Raw genomic sequence first — 22,058 nt, forward strand, 5'->3', positions numbered from 1 at the left:
AAGCAGTCTGACCTGGTCCACTCACACGACATCACTATTTAAGAAGGCACAGCAGCGCCTACACTTCCTGCACAGCTCCCCCCTCCCATCCTCACCACGTTCTACAGAGGAACCATAGAGAGCGTGCTGACCATCTCCATCTGGTCGAGAGACTGCAACGCCAAAGACTGGAAGTCTCTGCAGAGAGTGGTTAGGACAGCAGAGAAGATCATCTGAGTTTCTCTCCCTCCCATCAGAGACACCGCTCAGAAACGCTCCCTGACAAAAGCCCAGAACATTTTAAAAGACCCCACTCATCCTCACCATGCTCTGTTCTCCCTGCTGCCCTCCGGCAAGAGGTTCCACAGCATTAAGAGCAACACAGCCAGATTCTGCAATAGCTTTTTCCCCCATGCCATCAGACTGCTGAATAGCAAGTAGACCAGTAACATAAAGATTACATTACGCTGTGTAAAGAGCACTTGTTATATAGTATGTCTATTTTATTTATATGTAAGTAAGTCTTTATATTTTAAACGCACACTTTATCTTTAATTTTATCAGCACCACGTCACTATTATTTATTTATATGTACAATTTTAGCAAGTTTTTATATTATCCTGTTCCTGTAAGCCAGTACAACGAAATGTCGTTTTAATAGTACACTCTGTGTCTTGTTGAAATGACAATAAAGTATGTCTATGTCTTATCGATCCGGTCCTTTAACATTACTCTTATCGGTTCTTTTGGAGAGAAAAAATAAGGCAAACTAACTAAACAAATTGTGAACAAAACTAACATTGCTTTTTATTGAATTGAATACATAATATTTCACATCAAAAGAAACAACAATGTTTTAACAAATCGTATTAAATAATGTGATGACAGAATTGTAAACAGAATAGCTGAAACTTTAACAAAATAAAGAGTAACTCAGTTACCTCTAATCATTAACCCATGTTTGTATAATGTAGTTAACTCCGTGTGTTGCTGCTAGCATACATAACATACCTGACGTGGAAACGTTACTCGTGGATGGGGCTACAGAGCTGCTAGAAAGACAGTCGAACCCGGTACATTCCTCCGTCTGAATGTGAAGCACTTTTGCTAAATGTTTAGACAAATTGCTCGTGTTACCGCCCTTACATGCTAAACTCTTATTCCACTTTTGGTAACGAGTATTGTCCACATCGACACGGCTATAGTTTAACCACACCTCGGAGCGCGTTCTCTCCGCCATCTCCTCCGTGTGTGTGTGTTGCTGCATGTAGCAGCTGCGTGTGTGTGTAAACTGCCCCGCCCCCTCGCTCATTCACTCACGGCAAAAGTTACTTTACTTGCTATAAAAACTCACGGTAAAAAAATGCACTCCCTATTCCATTGTCATGAAGGTGGAATCTAACTATATCCAGAATACGTTTTATTGGATCCAGGCTAGAAACATGTTTATTTCTGCTGTAAAGTTGGGCATTTTAACATGGGGGGTCTATGGGAATTGCTCCTTTTTTGCATCCATCCCCTGTCGGCCACTAGATGAACTGCAGTTTGTGGCACTTCCTTCTGGGCTTCCCGGCTCTGCGCTATGAAGCGCTGATTGGCTGTGGGTGGGCCAGACGTGCATGTGGGTGGGCCCAGGCCCACCCGGGCCCGCCCACAGCTACGCCACTGCGTATGACCGAGTTCCCAGGGAGTTACTGTGGGAGGTGCTGCGGGAGTATGGGGTGAGGGGGTCTTTACTCAGGGCAATCCAATCTCTGTACTCCCAAAGCGAGAGCTGTATCCGGGTCCTCGGCAGTAAGTCGGACCCATTTCCGGTGAGGGTTGGCCTCCGCCAGGGCTGCGCTTTGTCACCAATCCTGTTTGTAATATACATGGTTCGGATTTCGAGTCGTGGGGGGGGGGGGGTCTGCAGTTAGGTGGACTAAGGATTGCACCAATGCTTTTTGCAGATGATGTGGTTCTAATGGCTTCATCGGTCTGCGACCTTCAGCACTCACTGAATCGGTTCGCAACCGAGTGTGAAGCGGCTGGGATGAGGATCAGCACCTCCAAATCTGAGGCCATGGTTCTCAGCAGGAAACCGATGGACTGTCCACTCCAAGTAGGGAATGAGTCCTTACCCCAAGTGAAGGAGTTCAAGTATCTCGGGGTCTTGTTCTCAAGTGAGGGAACAATGGAGCGTGAGATGGGCCGGAGAATCGGAGCAGCGGGAGCGGTACTGCAGTCGCTTTACCGCACCGTTGTGACGAACAGAGAGCTGAGCCAGAAGGCAAAGCTCTCTGTCTACCGGGCCATTTTCATTCCTACCCTCACCTGTGGTGTTGAGATCCAGTAGTGTGGCGTGGGGAAAAAATTAGGGGAAGCCAATAATACGTCCTTTCTTTTGGGTCGGGGGGGTGTGGTGGTCAATATAATAACGTAACCAGATGAGTGATTACAGTACCCGGTATCATTTTACACACATTTGTATCATACAGATGCAGGACTTACACACGCCTGTTATCTAACCGACAGGTCCGCACGCACTCTCCAGCCCAAACTCTAATAAGCATTCATTCACAAACTAAATCAGGAGACCTTTAACGTTTTACGTCCGATTCGCTCCTTTTTTCCTCGCTGTACACAGCTCCAGTTTGGGCATTGGCCTGTCATCAGATTGTATTTGTTGTTGTTGCTGCTGTAGCGGAAGTTTAGTACAATTATTTTTGAGTAAATACTCCAAATCTTCACCCTCCATAATTGCACTTGCTTCAGTTGCTTGCTACTTTCTAACGGCGGTGAGAGTGGTGCAGTGACGCTATCTATCTTCTATCGATTCGATTTATGATTCGAAAATTATAAAAGTAAGGTAGACATGTGAATATTATCCGACACAACGTGCATTGATCTAACAGGTTCGTTTTCCACAGACCTTATTTCGAGCTATTTTCCAAAATCCTATGGAGAAATCCCATTGCTTTCTGTCGAGGGAACCCGAGCGCAGCTTACTTCCGGGTTTTAGGATGCGTTTCGGCTGGCCTCCTCTCGCAGCAGAGAGTGCAATCTACTGTTTCACCATAACATCTAGAGGGGCGCTGTTTCACTCTTTGTAAAATACTTAATGAGAATGGGGGAGAGACGGGCCGGCAGCAACACACAACAAAGAATTTCCGAAACTAAACGAAGTGTTTTTATTTATTTATTAAAATTCTAACTACACTCCGAAAAAACAGGGGGAGCCTGGCTTCCCTTGGCCTCCAGGAGAAAACGCCACTGTTGAGATCTTCATAGTATGTTGAATACTTAAAACGAAAGTTAGTTATAATAAAATATAATCAATTATATTCTTGTATAACCAACAATGAAAATGCTTCATATTTTAGGTTTTTCTATATTTATAGTATACACAAAACACAAGTGGTTTGTTAAATTGAGTGTAAGGCCTATAATGATTTATGCCTTACTCTCTGATAAGAGAGTAGGCAGTTTCTTCCCTCTCCTCTCACAGCAGTACACAGGGAGGGGGGCTCCGGACTTAAGGAGAAATACATTGAGGCCTCAAAAAGGTGGTTATGTCATGGCCATAGAATATGTCTGGTCATGTCCTTTTTTACACAAACATGGGAAGGTGTGTCTTATGCCATAGCAAATAGAATATGTCCAGTCCTGTACATCAGTGGCCATGCCCAGTTTTTTCATTGGATGGGTATGGAGGAGGTGTTTTTGGGGTTTTCTATCCGGTTTTTTGAGCATAAAGAGACTGGCTTTTTGGGAGGGAGCGAGAGAGAGATGGGGGTTCCCCTGGTATGCTCTCTCCCGGTAGGCTCTGGCACTCAGAGCTGAGTTAATAGCTCTCGGTAAGGTTCTCTCAGACTTGGTAAATATCTCTCAAAATGTCTTGGTTGAATGCTGAGTGAATTTCTTTGTGAACTGAGTGGAATGATTTGATGGGAGATGTGTTTGCTGAGTGGAATGATTTGATGGGAGATGTGTTTGTGAATATTAGTCCCGCCACCTGTGAGGAATCTTCCTCCGAATTCATGCGGAGAGGAATGGGTTTTTTAATGTTATTCCCGCCGTCTGTGTCGAAAAAAAGGTATGAAATTGATGTGAATTGAGTGGGTGAAAATGAAAGTTTGAATGTGCTTTTTATTATCACCGGTCATTTATGAGGAAATGCCTCTAAATTCTATCGGGAGATTTAAAAATCACAACTGAATTGGGCAGTTGAAATTACAATTTTGGTAATAAATTTAAAACTGTGAATTAAAATGTCATATTTGAACATGATCACAGCATCATTTAGTTTAGTATCAGTATAATGTTGTAAAGAGAGAAGGTAAAAACCCTGTATTAGTTTGGACCTATTTTTCTTCAAATAAACTGATCCCACCTTTTGGACTGGGACAACTTAAAAGACATCTGCGCTCTCCTCTCCTGCTTCAAAGGTAAGATTGCACCCTGCCACACTCACGCTTAGGTAGGGCCACACCTCATTTGCTGATATCAAAATCCTTCGGGATCGCTTAAACAGATTTAAAAGAGTTGTTGGAATTGAAACAGAAGTTAATTGAACCTGGTTCTTCGGGGACTTAATAGAGGTGAGTTCTTGCTGACGTTGGTGGATCTGAGCCAACCAGTAAACTTACATAGACTCAATAACTTCGGTTAGGTCAATTAGTAGGTCTGAGTAATTTCCCGGAATAAATTATCAGGACCTCACCCACTCTTACAACCACAATGAAGATCTTTGATTGTTCCCCATCCCACATAATCACCCCCTGCCATAATTACACAAGCACACCCAACCAATGCCACATTTTCCAGCACTCTCTTCTCAATAACCCAATACACACAATTATCAATCTTTAATTGCAAATAGAATATGATATTGTATGTGTGTCGAATATTTTTCAAGGCAAATATACGATAAACCCACTGCAGCCTTGCACTTCGCCAGGAGAGGTCGCTGTAACTGTAAAAAGAACCTATTTTCGAAACAATTGTCCAAGTGGTTCGATGTTTCATTCAAAGCTTCATTTGCCCATCTACTGTAGCAGTGTCTAAAGCTAGCTTAGCTGCTAGCAAACCACACCTGCTAACCAACACAAGCTAAAGTGAAGCACTTGCTTTGTGTATATCCTGGCCAAACAGGCAATACCTTCTGCTGACAGCTAGACAAGCTTTTATAAGTGAGTTTTTTTAAAAGACCAATCAAGTGTCACAGCCACAGGTGTAGCTCATTAGCAACAATCATGTCTCAACAGGTTGCAGCTGATGAGGTTAGTGTTGCCCTTCAACCTCATGGGTGAACAAAGAATATAAAAGCTGTTGTTGCAGGCAGTAGAAGAAAGGGCTAGTTTGGCCAGGATATAACAAGCAAGTGTTACACTTAAGCTTGTTTTGGTTAGCAAGTGTAGTTTACTAGCAGCTAAGCTAGCTTTAGACACTGCAGACACATCAGTGGCTATGGCGTTTGGGTTTTGCATTGGGTAAGTTGTTTTTATGGTCAAATATAGGCCTGGACCACTCATTTTGTCGTTTTGTATTCAGAGACATTCTGCTCTTGTTTCAGTGTCGCTTTACTTCTGTCTCTGTGGTCAAGAGCAGAGACTGTTGGCATTCCAGATGGTAAGTAAAATAACAACCCATTGACATGCATTTAATATTGTTCATATGTTGACCTAAACTTGTTTGTGCACATAGGAGTGCTTCGTATGGAGTGTCATGATCGTTACTTCATGATAGCTGTCGATCTCTCTTTCACTGGGGACGAACCTCACTTTGAGGCAGTTGGTAAGTTCTGGAAAACTTTATCATGCTAGGCCAACACAGAATATTTTAGGAACTTCTTCCACATGAGCAGTGCCCGTTCATCAAGCGTCTTGAATTGATTGAACCATCATTTTACCTTTAGGAAAAACATGACCTTAATAGTTTATTATTCACTGTTTGTTTACCAGTATACCTGTACTTTCAGGATGTTGGGAGTTAATATTGAGATCATCGATCATTTTTATTTTTCTTCCAGATGAGACCGGTGCGTACGCCATCACTCAGCAGTATGCGGCACAGTGTGGCTACAGTATCAATGTTCACCCTCTACCAGGCCATGTGGAGCTCCGGGCCTCTTACTTCAGCTGTCAAACTCAGAACAAAGTGTGTACAAATTGCATTGCAAATGTATTTTACTGTGCAGGCTAGGCATCCTGTAATTTTCTGCTTGATTTTTAGGATGATGAAATGTTCACATTCAACTTTAACCTAAATGTGACACAAGAAGGAAAGGAGGTGACTTATCCCTTGCAAGACAATACCTGTTCTCCATCTCTCCCCTGGTCTCCCAGAGAGGTTACCTGTGAGACCAACTACATGGAGGTAAGCGGGTTTACATCTGAGGTTGTATATCTTATGGCGTATTTCAGATGGTGACTAATCATGACTTCTTTCCAGGTGTCTGTGAGGAGTGAAGTCACCTGTCCCTCTGGAAAAAAGAAGGATGACTGGAATTCTCTCAAACCTGTAAGTTTAATTTCTTTCTGTGGAGAATTCCTTCTTTTTTTTTTTTAATCTGTTTTAAGGCTTAAGGGTCACCTATTATGCTAAATCCACTTTTTCAGGGCTTTTTATACATAAACCCCTCTGTGTAAAAAGATTCTGAAGGTTTAAGGAAAAAAGATTTGCTCACTTTTTGTCCCGATCCATTTATATAAAACCTGTCTGAAAATGAGGTAAACCCCCCCCCCTTATCACCTGAATCACCTCCTAGAGCACCATTGGGTTTTTTCTTTTTTTTTAACCAAATATCTCTCCGAGGGGAGGGGCTCCTTATTTTTCATCTAAAGTAACAGTCACAGATTCAGCACTTTTGAAACGGGGCTGAAACGGAGGGGATTATGGGATGCTACAATGATCTGTTTGGTATTTCGAGCATAACACTTCAGAGACATGTTTTGTCTGTACACTGAGATCTATAATATATTGATGTAAAACGGTATAATAGGGGACCTTTAAAATCTCTATCCAGGCTCATAGGTCCACCACTTCAGACTGGCAGGTGATGTTTCAGACAGATGACGAGCAGTTGCCGCCAATGAACATCTCAGACGCTCGTAAGCAGGGATATGTGTTTCTCTTGACTGAAGGAAGGCTGGTATTTCGTGCTCCGTATGGACAACCTGAGTCATTCAGCACTGAGGTAAACCATTGGTTAATAATGCCTATTTTGTAAATCTGAGCATAAGAGTTTCTAATGTAGCGCTCTCTCCAGGTCAATGGTGTTCCAGTAGAAGCAGTACATGCAACTATATTCTCCAGACAAAGCTGGGTTGTCCTCATGGTTGACCTTGTGGCTGCTTGCTCCATGGGTCAGTATTTTAACACATTCTTCTATTTTTGGATTATTTTCCACTTGCTGGAAAAGTAAAGCTATGAATCTGATGTACTCTTAACAGATGAAGGCTTGTATCATGAAAGCGGCTACATGATGTGGGAGACTCCTGAGATGCTGTACCCAAATATAGATGGACAACAAATCAACGTTGGTCTCAAGGGTGAACTTGTTGCGCAGCCAGTTGCAGAGGAGAGGGGCTACATTGTGGGGAAGCAGAACAACACAATCCAGATCTGCATTCCCGAAAATGCTGAAGGACGATACAGGAAGGTCAGAAATCAAAAACCTAAGAGCATAGATACACACTGGGGTTTGTAGGCTAAATTAAAGTAAGCGGATACATTCATGGTCTCTAAATAAAACTCATAGTTCTCAAAGGTTCAAGATCATCTTTTAATGTTAGATATTACAGATACTCAAAAGAGAAAACATTTTAACTCTTACAAACTGGATCCGAACAACATTTGTACTTTACTTTTCTTAACAAACGATATGTATTTTCTTCAGAGTGCTGTGGAGGACGATCTCTACGAGTTTTATGTCTATCATCTCTACTTGGAACAAATCCTGGTGGATGAGGATCGTGTAGAAACCAGGATCCGCTCCCTCAGGACTTTGGCCACTCCCCTGCTGACAAGCCCCATCTTCGCTGAAAACCAAACTGTTCTTGAAGAAAACATGTTCACGGTGTACCTCGGAGACGTCCCTGAAGACGTACAGTTGGCTGCTGTTCATTTGAATGGACAAGAATTTACAGTGCCCTTAAGCGTAAGCAGTTTCATTATCACAAAAGTTGTTCATCCCAACAACACTCATGGCTACAAACTGAAGGTGCCTTTTGAAGACCCTGTCGTCCTGCAACAGGTAAGGTGTTTTTTTAAGGGATGACTCCAAAGTTTTGCAGCTTGACATGAGCTCAGTCATAATGAATTGTATTATGTCTCCTAGTTCTCTAAAACAGATGCTCTTCATTATATACTCAACATCAACTACACACTGACAGTTTTGCCTGAAAAGGACCTTTATTACCACATGGAATCTGTTGTAGCATTGGTCACAGATGTCTGTAAGTCCATACCGTTAAGTGTTTTTTTAATCCTCTTTTTGTAATGGCGGCTAGCAGATTAACCAATTTTCTTGTAACAGCTCCTCCGCAATTTGATGCTGTCTGCACGGAGTCTGGCATCAGCTTCAAGCTGGACCACCGGCCTTTTGACTACCTGTGGGAGATCACTATCGACTCAGACCTGCTGACATCAGAGCTGGCAGACCAGCACGGCTACACCATGATCAACGATAGCAACAGTCTGCTGCTCGAGGTGCCGCTCTTCTCTCACGGCTACGAGTACAAGGTGAGATGAGACTGAGTGGCAGCAAATGCTCTTTATTTGACCGCTGTATTGATCAATGACTAAACTGCATATGTTGTTATAGAACGTATCCTTGAAGGGATTCTTTGGCACTTTTGAAATCATCATGCGGGATCTTGAAACATCAGAGGTCAAGGGATCGACTATCAAGACTTGTCCGTTCTCTACCACAGAACTCATTAGTAAGAACATGCGTCTTTTTTATTTTAAGATCTGTAAGATTTAGCTGAATTGAGGATAACTCGATGGTCTTCTCTACAGTGTGTTCGACTGATGGGAGGATAACTGTGGTGGCTGACTTGGCTCTGGCCCATCCCAAATGGAGGCAATCCTGCTAGAACCAACCTGAGAGACAAATACTGTGGCCCCAAAGAGACGGACGGCAGCAGGGCTCTGTTCTCTTTCTCTCTCAACAGCTGTGGATCCACAGTCAAGGTACCGCTGCTATATCTTTCTCTTTGACACTGGCAACAAAAAGAACATCTGAATGTCATAAACTAAATGTTTCACCGTTTGCATCTTTTGCCTACAGCTCAACAGTGAAAATGTGACCTATGAAAATGAGATTTTCTATAGCAAGAAGTTCCTCAGACCTAGCAAGGTTGTTTCCGATAATGCTAAGGAAAGGTAAGTATCCCTTTTTTAGTCTGTTGATTTGTTTTAAAGGCAGAAATTGCCATCTGATGTGTGGGTGAATGTGCCTTTTCTTGCAGGGGTGACAATGCAGTGTACCTATCCTCTCTCTGGTCTCCTTCGACTCTTCTCAGTGCACAGATTTGAGTCCGATGCAGCTGGAATCGGCAGCCTCCTCCATACCACACATCCTGCAGCAGGTAAAGTAGTTTGTTCACTTTCTCAAGGTGACCAGGTATTACTCCCCATATTCGATTTTAAGCATTTCTCTTTTTGAATGCCAGGTCTGCAGAGTCCCACAATCCAGCCCACTTCAGCTCTTACAACTACACTTGCTACAACCACACTTGCTGCCACAAGACGAGCTACAGGATCATACAAGCCTGCCCTCCACCCTCCTTCTCGCTATGTCAAAGTGACTAGGTTTCGATATCCGGCCAACGCTAGGTTTCGATATCTGGCCAACGCTATGAATAAAGGTGAGAGCTTTAACCCATACATATACAAATCTCCCATTTTAAGTGTAGTAACTCACAATTGTAATGTTTTCTGTTCACAGGAGTTCGACAATCCTTGCAGACAAAGCTTAATGCTGCCCATATTTGAAGGAAGTAACATTTTTTAATTGGTCATTTTGGAATTTAATAAAGCTGTTTTCTTAAAAATGCTGTCTTTGATATCTGTCAACGCCTCCTAAACAAATTATTTTTGAAAGATGATAAGTACGCCTTATTTTGACATAAAACACAGACTTTTTTTGCAAAAATTCGACATACTTGGTAGTTTCTCATATTTTCGACATGTCGTTTTTTTTTTTTACACGTATATTGTCGTTTCCGGCCTTATTTCGACATACTATAACTTATTATTCGACGGTCGTTTGTTTTCATTTTTCCATAGTATACTATACTACGCCTTATTTGGAAATTGTTCTGATATTTTCAACATACTATGACTTTTTGTTACATATTTTTTACATTGTATAGTATGTCGAAAACAGGCAGAAAATGACATGTCAGTATATGTCATTTGTTCTTTTTGTTCCTCAGGTGAACTGTAAGCTAAAACTGAACATTTAATTTTTGCTTCAGATTAAGTTTTTGGCTTTTAATTTCCTAGCAGAAATGTTACTCATTTCTAAATCAACCCTTGCGTTAAAAGTGTGTAGGATTACCTGGGTTTAATATCTGGATTGTATTTATTGAATACCAAGTCACTCCAATTTTAGCAGCTCTACACTGGCTCCAGTGGCGGCTGGTGGAAAATATTTTTGGTGGGGCTATGGAAATGGTGATCAAACCATACTGGGTGGTCCGGGGGGGATGCTCCCCCGGAAGAAAATTGAGAAATTATGACTTCTGGTGATGTTAGATATTAAAAATGAGAGCATCCATAATCTTCAGTGTGGTAAGCTATGAAACTTCCAAATACCTTGTCCTGGACATATTTTACAGTATAAACTGTGCAACAGTACAGTAGGCCCACACAAACTGCAGAACACTGGTGCTTTGGGAACACTCAAATGATTTAATTCCCATTTTAAAATCAGGAGACTGTGTCATACTTGCCAACCCTCCCGATTTCCTCCCGGAGTCATATTTGTCCCGATTTCTGACAAAATCAGATTTACTCACGACTGTTTCCACTCGGACTTTAATACAGCTACACCATTGTTTGGTTTCCATGGTAGCGCGTCTCTTTAGTAGCGCACGCAACTCAAAGTCTGAGAGGGTGAGGAAGATAGTCACAGAAAACTGAACAAGAATCGACAACTCGACCCTCTGCTCACTCCTTTCCTATAAAATACAGGTCTAGCTCACACATATGCTCCATGGTGCTACAGGCATTGCACTTACAACTACAATAAGCATGTAAATGTTAAGCTCCGGCGATCCACTAGCACCCGGAGTCTCCACCTGCAGACGCAGCCAGTCATCAACTACTGTAGCGTCACCTTGGATATGAGTCCAAACAACTCACAGACTGCATTGGGTGCGGAAATTGGCGCCCTATGACCATCAGATCTGACGACACTGATTGGCTGAAATTATGTTTCGGCGGCGTAGTTTACAGATGGCAAGGCAAGGCAAGGCAAGTTTATTTATATAGCACTTTTCAACACAAGGCAATTCAAAGTGCTTTACAAAAAATGAAAGAGATTAAGAAAATGGCATTTAAAATCAGTCATTAAAAAGAAAAGCTAATAAAATAAACATTAAAAGAAAAAATACATGGATAAAAGTTACAGTGCAATTAAACATTAAAAGAAAAAAGTACATGGATAAAAGTTACAGTGCAGTCTAAGATATGAATAGTTCAATTAAAAGCAGCGACAAAAAGAAAAGTCTTCAGCCTGGATTTAAAAGTAGTAAGAGTTGCAGCGGACCTGCAGGTTTCTGGGAGTTTGTTCCAGATATTTGGAGCATAATAACTGAACGCTGCTTTACCATGTTTAGTTCTGACTCTGGGGACAGAAAGCTGACCAGTCCCTGAAGACCTGAGAGATCTGGATGGTTCATAATTTAGCAGGAGGTCAGAAATGTATTTTGGGCCTAAACCATTCAGTGCTTTATAAACCAGCAGCAGTATTTTGAAATCTATTCTGTGACACACAGGAAGCCAGTGTAAAGACTTCAGAACAGGAGTGATGTGATCCACTTTCTTAGTGTTAGTGAGGACTCGAGCAGCAGCGTTCTGAATTAGCTGCAGCTTCCTAATAGATTTTTTAGTGAGACCTGTGAAGACACCATTGCAGTAGTCGAGTCTACTGAAGATAAAAGCATGGACAAGTTTGTCCAAATCCTGCTGTGACATTAGTCTTTTAATCCTAGATATATTCTTTAGGTGATAGTAGGCTGATTTAGTAACAGTTTTAATGTGACTGTTGAAACTCAGGTCAGAGTCCATGACTACACCTAGATTTCTGGCTTTATCTGTTGTTTTGAACATTGCACACTGAAGCTCAGCGCTAACTTTTATACGTTCTGCCTTGGCTCCAAAAACCATTACCTCAGTTTTATCTTTGTTTAATTGGAGAAAGTTCTGACACATCCAGTCATTGATTTGTTCAATGCACTTACTCAGTGTTTGAATTGGAGCATAGTCTCCTGGTGAAATTGTTACGTAAATGTGTGTGTCATCTGCATAGCTATGGTAACTTATTTTGTTGTTCTTCATTATCTGAGCCAGTGGTAGCATGTAGATGTTAAAGAGAAGAGGCCCCAAGATGGAGCCTTGAGGAACCCCACATGTCATATTTGTCAACTCAGATGTGTATTTACCTATAGAAACAAAGTTGTTTCTGTCCTTTAAGTAGGATTCAAACCAATTCAGAACTGTTTCCGAAAGTCCCACCCAGTTCTCCAGTCGGTCTAGTAATATGCTGTGGTCAACAGTGTCAAACGCAGCACTGAGATCTAATAATACTAACACTGAAGTTCTGCCACTGTCTGTGTTTAAGTGGATGTCATTAAAGACCTTTACAAGAGCAGTCTCAGTGCTGTGGTTTGGACGAAAGCCTGACTGGAACACATCAAAACAGTTATTTAAAATGCAAGAAATTACTCAACTGTTGAAAAAACAACTTTTTCAATGATTTTACCTAGAAATGGGAGGTTTGATATGGGCCTGTAATTGTTCATTACTGAAGCATCTAGATTATTCTTTTTTAAGAGCGGTTTAATGACTGCAGTTTTCAGGGCCTGTGGAAAAATACCTGAGTGAAGAGATTTGTTTACTATATGAAGTAGATCTGAGGCCATGCAAGGCAAAACATCTTTGAAAAATCCTGTTGGAATAATATCAAGGCAGCAAGAGGAGGATTTCAGAAGTTGAATAATGTCCTCTAGGTTTTTATCATTAATCTGATGGAATTGTGTCATGATGTCTGAATTGATGTTAAGTGGAGATAGGGACAACACATTTGCTGTTCCTGATGCAGAGGCACTGACTGCTTGTCTGATTTTCTGAATTTTGTCAGTGAAAAAGGAGGCAAAATCATTGCACGCCCTGGTGGATAGAAATTCAGAGGCTACTGACACTGGGGGGTTAGTTAGTCTGTCGACGGTAGCAAACAAGGCACGTGCGTTGTTTTTGTTTTTGGTAATGATGTCAGAGAAGAACGATTGTCGTGCGTTTTTCAATTCCAAATTATAAAGGCCAAGTCTCTCTTTATAGATTTCAAAGTGAACCTGGAGATTTGTTTTTCGCCACCTGCGTTCAGCTTTTCGACATTCTCTTTTTTCTGTTTTCACGGTCATGGCCTTTCTCCATGGAGATATTTTCTTGCCAGACACTTCCTTTACCTTAGTTGGAGCAATGGCATCTATAACATTTTGAATTTTTGAATTAAAATGATCTACTAGCTCATTTACTGAGATGTTGGCAGGGGCAAGTGTGGAAGAGAAATTCTGAGTAAACATTTCCCTAGTATTTTCAGTTAAATATCGCTTTGTGGTTACCTCTTTTTGAACATTTTTGTGAACAGAAATAGAGCTCTCAAAGAAAACACAGGAATGGTCAGAGAGTGCAACATCAGTCACCACAACCTTAGAGATATTCAGACCCTTTGAGATAATTAAGTCCAGAGTGTGCCCCTTATTGTGCGTGGGCTCCGTCACATGCTGAGTCAGTCCATAGCTATCAAGAACACAAAACAGTTCTTTAGCCCCTCTGTCCTGGGGGTTGTCAACATGGATGTTCAAATCACCAACAATGACTAGACGGTCAAAGTCAATACACACTATAGACAGCAGTTCAGTAAAGTCATCAAAAAAGCTTGCACAGTATTTGGGTGGTCTATAGATATTTAGGAACAGAGCTCGAGAGGAGCATTTCAGCCGAAGGGCCACATATTCAAAAGAATCAAAGTTTCCATAAGATGTCTTCCTGCATTGAAGGGAATCATTGAACAGAATAGCAACTCCACCCCCTTTCTTATGCATTCTTTCCTGACTCATAAAACTAAAGTTGGGAGGGGTTGATTCGATAAGAACAGCTGCACTGTTATTTTGTTCAATCCAAGTTTCTGTTAAAAACATAAAATCGAGATTGTGCTCAGTGATAAAATCATTGATTAAAAATGTTTTCCTGCCAAAGACCTGACATTTAATAAAGCTAGTTTAAGTTTGTTAAACACACTATCAGTCATGTTTTTTGTAACAAGCTGTGGCTGACATGGAATCACTGCTAAATTAGATACACTCACACAAACGTTTGAGCGCTTCCTGTTTCTATGATTCACCGCTCTTAATCTATTACCTATCAACACAGATATCGGCAAAGCTACTGGCAGGCAGGGCCCCGACATGTCCTGGAAAGAGTTGAGAGTGCCATACGCCCTTGAGCCTGGACCCATCACATATCAGTAAGAGTTTGTTGTGTTTTGTACACACACATCCTTATCAGGCTTCGGAGACTGCAGAAGCCCCCTCGAAGGGAGGGGAGGTGGTCGACGTAGGCACGGTGATGGGGACGGGGGAGATGGTGCGCGTCTCCGCGGTGATTTTGGTGGGCGTCGTTGAGGAGTGGGGGTAAAGGACATGGTGCCGGCCCTGCGTATCGCCTTCGTTTGGTCTTTGAACTCCAGGAAGGAATCGGTGCCAACCCTCTGTATCTCCTTTGTGTGTTCATCGATCTCCAGGAGGGTGGGCGAGGGTGAAAGGGTGAACGGAGTATCCTCAAAGGCGTTGACAGGGGGGGGGGGGGGCAGTGGAGACTCCTCCATGTGTCTCATATGTCTCCCATAATCAGAACATTCCTCAGGCGGGTGCAGTGATAATTCTTCAGGGTTTTCTGCATGATGTGTTGTGTCTTTCTCGTGTTTTGATTCCTCTTGCCGCTTGTCCTTGGCAGAGGGAACAGATTGATGACGCAGGCAGTTGAATATGTTAGAGATAAACAATTTCACTCCTGACTTGTTCAGGCAAACTCCATTTGCCTTGAAAAGATGTCTGCGATCCCAGAAAAAGTTAAAATTGTCAATAAAATGAACAGAATGGTCAGTACAGGCCGTTGAAAGCCAGGTGTTCAGTGCAAACAATCTGCTGAATCTCTCCACTCCTCTTCTGACTGGCGGTAGAGGGCCACTGATGAACACCTCTGCATTTAGAGAGCTGGCAGTTTCCAACAAACATTTAAAGTCTTCTTTCAGCACTTCTGACTGTTGTTTCACAACATCATTTGTTCCAATGTGCAGTACCACATTCTTCACAGTCGGATGTTCAGCCCCAATATGCAGGATCTTCTCAGCCAAGTCAGAGACCACATCCTTGGGAAAACAGAGTACTTTGGTGTTGTTCTTATTACACAGACCTTTTACATCTCTTACAGCAGAGTCACCCACAATCAGAGTTTCAGGCCCAGTCGTTAGCTTTCCCTCTAGCCTTTTACTTTTAGAGTAGCTATTGGTCCTTACCCTGCTGCGTGAAGAGGACAGGTTATCCAGGTCATCAGATCTCCGGTTCTCGGTCAGCGGAGCGTATCTGTTCTGGATTGGCACACTTGGTGGTTTAGGAGGATTGTTTGTAATTCTCCCTTTAGCAGCTGTCCACTGCTGTTTCCTAGTATGAATAGGGGTTGAAGAGGCGCTCTTCCTGGGTGATAACAATGCAGGCCAGCCGGTCGCATCACAGATTTCGGAGCTCTGGGCTCTGCCTGTTATCCGTCCTCCCAAATCCCATGGAAGTGATTTACTCTTAGGCTTTGCACCCAGAGAGTTCCAGGGAGGACTATCACTTGTAGATTTATTACCCGGTACACAGCCCTCCTGTTCCTTGGAATCCTTGTAGCTGCTAACTAGCTGTGAGTTAGCATACCCTTCTCCATTACTTTGCAACACTGGTAAAGTCGTGTCATTCCCACGACATAGTCCATTCACTTCCACGTTAACTTCCAACCGTTGCATTTTCATTTCCAACACAGCCATCTTCTGTATAAGTTTCTGGAAGTCATCTGTAGAGAACGGAGGCATTTTGCTACCAACTAGCTTAAGCTAAATAGCAGTAGCCTACCAAGCTTTAGCTGTTGCTAAGCCACGCTATTGTAAGACTGACGTCGTCGTAAAAATGTTGAAATATGGCTGAAACCCTCCGTCTATTTACGAAGATGAACTGTCCCAGTGATAAGTTAATGTCCAGGAGCCGCTGCTCGAAGTTTTCAGAGAATAAGAATAGGAAAATCAGCATAAAAAGTAAGCAGAGGCAGGAGCAAGCAGAAAAGCGTCTGCACTGTAAGAAAGATAAGGAGCAAAGCAGCTGCTGCTGCTGCACTTACTTGGGCTCCTTTCTTAGCGCCCAGGCGAGAGAGGGTAATGATACGCGGGCAAAGATTTCTGCGGCCAGGCAGGAAACATGTGACTTTAGACATCGTAACACAATTTTAAACGAGATTTTATTGTAGACTATACATTTTACTGATACCAAATATATAATATTTACCTTGTTCATTAAAAATTAAAAATAAGTATTTGTATTTCTATGACGCTTATCCGGTCCACATGTGTTTTGTAGACTTGGAGAAGGCGTATGACCAGTGGCGTAGCCAGGAATTATTGTGTGGGTGGGCCAGGAGAAATGTAGGTGGGCCAGGGGGAGACATATTAAGCGTGGGGTCTGAGCTGAAACTTCATTAATGATTTTAATGATTTTTTAATGCACTAATAGAACATAAGCATAAATTAGCAGTGAAAACAAAAAACATAGGCACGGCGGCCTCAGAATGTGTGTAAAACTGACATCCACATAGGGATGGGTATCGTTAAGGCTTTAGCGGTACTACTACTTTTATCGATAGCGCTTATGTTTATGCTCCAGGTTCAGTACCAACCACATCATAAAGTACGCGGACGATACAACAGTGGTGGGACTCATCAGGGACAACAACGAACAGGCCTACAGGGAGGAGGTGAACAGACTGGTGTAACACCAACAACCTGATCCTGAATGTCGATAAAACAAAAGAGAACATTGTCGACTTCAGGAACAAAAAGCACTGTCACCCACCTCTCCACATCAACGGCACAGCAGTGAAGACTACAGACAGCACCAAGTTCCTGGGGGTGCATATCACAAGCAGTCTGACCTGGTCCACTCACACGACATCACTATTTAAGAAGGCACAGCAGCGCCTACACTTCCTGCACAGCTCCCCCCTCCCATCCTCACCACGTTCTACAGAGGAACCATAGAGAGCGTGCTGACCATCTCCATCTGGTCGAGAGACTGCAACGCCAAAGACTGGAAGTCTCTGCAGAGAGTGGTTAGGACAGCAGAGAAGATCATCTGAGTTTCTCTCCCTCCCATCAGAGACACCGCTCAGAAACGCTCCCTGACAAAAGCCCAGAAACATTTTGAAAGACCCCACTCATCCTCACCATGCTCTGTTCTCCCTGCTGCCCTCCGGCAAGAGGTTCCACAGCATTAAGAGCAACACAGCCAGATTCTGCAATAGCTTTTTCCCCCATGCCATCAGACTGCTGAATAGCAAGTAGACCAGTAACATAAAGATTACATTACGCTGTGTAAAGAGCACTTGTTATATAGTATGTCTATTTTATTTATATGTAAGTAAGTCTTTATATTTTAAACGCACACTTTATCTTTAATTTTATCAGCACCACGTCACTATTATTTATTTATATGTACAATTTTAGCAAGTTTTTATATTATCCTGTTCCTGTAAGCCAGTACAACGAAATGTCGTTTTAATAGTACACTCTGTGTCTTGTTGAAATGACAATAAAGTATGTCTATGTCTTATCGATCCGGTCCTTTAACATTACTCTTATCGGTTCTTTTGGAGAGAAAAAATAAGGCAAACTAACTAAACAAATTGTGAACAAAACTAACATTGCTTTTTATTTAATTGAATACATAATATTTCACATCAAAAGAAACAACAATGTTTTAACAAATCGTATTAAATAATGTGATGACAGAATTGTAAACAGAATAGCTGAAACTTTAACAAAATAAAGAGTAACTCAGTTACCTCTAATCATTAACCCATGTTTGTATAATGTAGTTAACTCCGTGTGTTGCTGCTAGCATACATAACATACCTGACGTGGAAACGTTACTCGTGGATGGGGCTACAGAGCTGCTAGAAAGACAGTCGAACCCGGTACATTCCTCCGTCTGAATGTGAAGCACTTTTTGCCTAAATGTTTAGACAAATTGCTCGTGTTACCGCCCTTACATGCTAAACTCTTATTCCACTTTTGGTAACGAGTATTGTCCACATCGACACGGCTATAGTTTAACCACACCTCTGAGCGCGTTCTCTCCGCCATCTCCTCCTTGTGTGTGTGTTGCTGCATGTAGCAGCTGCGTGTGTGTAAACTGCCCCGCCCCCTCGCTCATTCACTCACGGCAAAAGTTACTTTACTTGCTATAAAAACTCACGGTAAAAAAATGCACTCCCTATTCCATTGTCATGAAGGTGAAATCTAACTATATCCAGAATACGTTTATTGGATCCAGGCTAGAAACATGTTTATTTCTGCTGTAAAGTTGGGCATTTTAACATGGGGGTCTATGGGAATTGCTTCCTTTTTGCATCCATCCCCTGTCGGCCACTAGATGAACTGCAGTTTGTGGCACTTCCTTCTGGGCTTCCCGGCTCTGCGCTATGAAGCGCTGATTGGCTGTGGGTGGGCCAGACGTGCATGTTGGGTGGGCCCAGGCCCACCCGGGCCCACCCACAGCTACGCCACTGCGTATGACCGAGTTCCCAGGGAGTTACTGTGGGAGGTGCTGCGGGAGTATGGGGTGAGGGGGTCTTTACTCAGGGCAATCCAATCTCTGTACTCCCAAAGCGAGAGCTGTGTCCGGGTCCTCGGCAGTAAGTCGGACCCATTTCCGGTGAGGGTTTGGCCTCCGCCAGGGCTGCGCTTTGTTCATCAATCCTGTTTGCAATATACATGGTTCGGATTTCGAGTCGTGGGGGAGGGGGTCTGCAGTTTAGGTGGACTAAGGATTGCACCAATGCTTTTTGCAGATGATGTGGTTCTAATGGCTTCATCGGTCCTGCGACCTTCAGCACTCACTGAATCGGTTCGCAACCGAGTGTGAAGCGGCTGGGATGAGGATCAGCAACCCTCCAAATCTGAGGCCATGGTTCTCAGCAGGAAAAACCGATGGACTGTCCACTCCAAGTAGGGAATGAGTCCTTACCCCAAGTGAAGGAGTTCAAGTATCTCGGGGTCTTGTTCTCAAGTGGGAAGGGAACAATGGAGCGTGAGATGGGCCGGAGAATCGGAGCAGCGGGAGCGGTACTGCAGTCGCTTTACCGCACCGTTGTGACGAACAGAGAGCTGAGCCAGAAGGCAAGCTCTCTGTCTACCGGGCCATTTCGTTCCTACCCTCACCTGTGGTGTTGAGATCCAGTATTGTGGCGTGGGGCAAAAATTAGGGGAAGCCAATAATACGTCCTTTCTTTTGGGTCGGGGGGTGTGGTGGTGGTCAATATAATAACGTAACCAGATGAGTGATTACAGTACCCGGTATCATTTTACACACATTTGTATCATACAGATGTAGGACTTACACACGCCTGTTATCTAACCGACAGGTCCGCACGCACTCTCCAGCCCAAACTCTAATAAGCATTCATTCACAAACTAAATCAGGAGACCTTTAACGTTTTACGTCCGATTCGCTCCTTTTTTCCTCGCTGTACACAGCTCCAGTTTGGGCATTGGCCTGTCATCAGATTGTATTTGTTGTTGTTGCTGCTGTAGCGGAAGTTTAGTACAATTATTTTTGAGTAAATACTCCAAATCTTCACCCTCCATAATTTGCACTTGCTTCAGTTGCTGGCTACTTTCTAACGGCGGTGAGAGTGGTGCAGTGACGCTATCTATCTTCTATCGATTCGATTTATGATTCGAAAATTATAAAAGTATGGTAGACATGTGAATATTATCCGACACAACGTGCAATTGATCTAACAGGTTCGTTTTCCACAGACCTTATTTCGAGCTATTTTCCAAAATCCTATGAGAAATCCCATTGCTTTCTGTCGAGGGAACCCGAGCGCAGCTTACTTCCGGGTTTTAGGATGCGTTTCGGCTGGCCTCCTCTCGCAGCAGAGAGTGCAATCTACTGTTTCACCATAACATCTAGAGGGGCGCTGTTTCACTCTTTGTAAAATACTTAATGAGAATGGGGGAGAGACGGGCCGGCAGCAACACACAACAAAGAATTTCCGAAACTAAACGAAGTGTTTTTATTTATTTATTAAAATTCTAACTACACTCCGAAAAAAACAGGGGAAGCCTGGCTTCCCTTGGCCTCCAGGAGAAAAAACGCCACTGTTGAGATCTTCATAGTATGTTGAATACTTAAAACGAAAGTTAGTTATAATAAAATATAATCAATTATATTCTTGTATAACCCACAATGAAAATGCTTCATATTTTGGGTTTTTCTATATTTGCAGCATAAACCAAGTGGTTGTTAAGTTGAGTGTAAGACCTATAAGAGTTATGCCTTACTCTCTGATAAGAGAGAGCAGGCAGTTTCTTCCCTCTCTCTCACAGCGGGGAGGGGGGCTCCTGACTTAAGGAGAAATACATTGAGGCCTCAAAAAGGTGGTTATGTCAGAGCCATAGAATATGTCTGGTCATGTCCTTTTTTACACAAACATGGGAAGGTGTGTCTTATGCCATAGCCAATAGAATATGTCCAGTCCTGTACATCAGTGGCCATGCCCAGTTTTTCATTGGATGGGTATGGAGGAGGTTGTTTTTGGGGTTTTCTATCCGGTTTTTTAGCATAAAGAGACTGGCTTTTTGGGAGGGAGCGAGAGAGAGATGGGGGTTCCCCTGGTATGCTCTCTCCCGGTAGGCTCTGGCACTCAGAGCTGGGTTAATAGCTCTCGGTAAGGTTCTCTCAGGACTTGGTAATATCTCTCAAAATGTCTTGGTTGAATGCTGAGTGAATTTCTTTGTGAACTGAGTGGAATTGATTTGATGGGAGATGTGTTTGCTGAGTGGAATGATTTGATGGGAGATGTGTTTGTGATATTAGTCCCGCCACCTGTTGAGGAATCTTCCTCCGAATTCATGCGGAGAGGAATGGGTTTTTTAATGTTATTCCCGCCGTCTGTGTCGGAAAAAGGTATGAAATTGATGTGAATTGAGTGGGTGAAAATGAAAGTTTGAATGTGCTTTTTATTATCACCGGTCATTATGAGGAAATGCCTCTAAATTCTATCGGGAGATTTAAAATCACAACTGAATTGGGCAGTTGAAATTACAATTTGGTAATAAATTTAAACTGTGAATGAAAGTTTCATATCTTGAACATGATCACAGCATCATTTAGTTTAGTATGATTATAATGTTGTAAAGAGAGAAGGTAAAAAACCCTGTATTAGTTTGGACCTATTTTTCTTCAAATAAATTGATCCCACCTTTTGGACTGGGACAACTTAAAAGACATCTGCGCTCTCCTCTCCTGCTTCAACAGGTCAGATTGCAACCCCTGCCACACTCACGCTTAGGTAGGGCCACACACTCATGTGCTGATATCAAAATCCTTCGGGATCGCTTAAACAGATTTAAAAGAGTTGTCTGAATATGAAACAGAAGTTAATTGAACCTGTTCTTCGGGGAGTTAATAGAGGTGAGATCTTGCTGACGTTGGTGGAGCTGAGCCAACCAGTAACTTACATAGACTCAATAACTTCGGTTAGGTCAATTA

At 42.6% G+C, this 22,058-nt stretch overlaps 1 protein-coding gene across 1 annotated transcript; it reads left to right on the forward strand.

Annotated features, from left to right (window-relative positions):
- The first annotated feature begins 5,095 nt into the window (after window positions 1–5,095).
- On the forward strand, window positions 5,096–10,007 carry LOC117552747. Its single transcript, XM_034226349.1, is given in 19 exon segments — window positions 5,096–5,450; window positions 5,534–5,589; window positions 5,665–5,754; window positions 5,990–6,117; window positions 6,193–6,336; window positions 6,412–6,480; window positions 6,986–7,156; window positions 7,229–7,325; window positions 7,413–7,621; window positions 7,859–8,215; window positions 8,300–8,417; window positions 8,498–8,703; window positions 8,786–8,903; window positions 8,983–9,032; window positions 9,034–9,156; window positions 9,254–9,348; window positions 9,436–9,554; window positions 9,639–9,833; window positions 9,914–10,007. Coding segments are annotated over 19 exon segments (2,415 nt in total). The 5' UTR covers window positions 5,096–5,427; the 3' UTR covers window positions 9,961–10,007.
- The last annotated feature ends 12,051 nt before the right edge of the window (window positions 10,008–22,058 follow it).

The sequence above is a fragment of the Gymnodraco acuticeps genome, unplaced genomic scaffold, assembly GCF_902827175.1.
Source record: "Gymnodraco acuticeps unplaced genomic scaffold, fGymAcu1.1, whole genome shotgun sequence".
NCBI lineage: Eukaryota > Metazoa > Chordata > Actinopteri > Perciformes > Bathydraconidae > Gymnodraco > Gymnodraco acuticeps.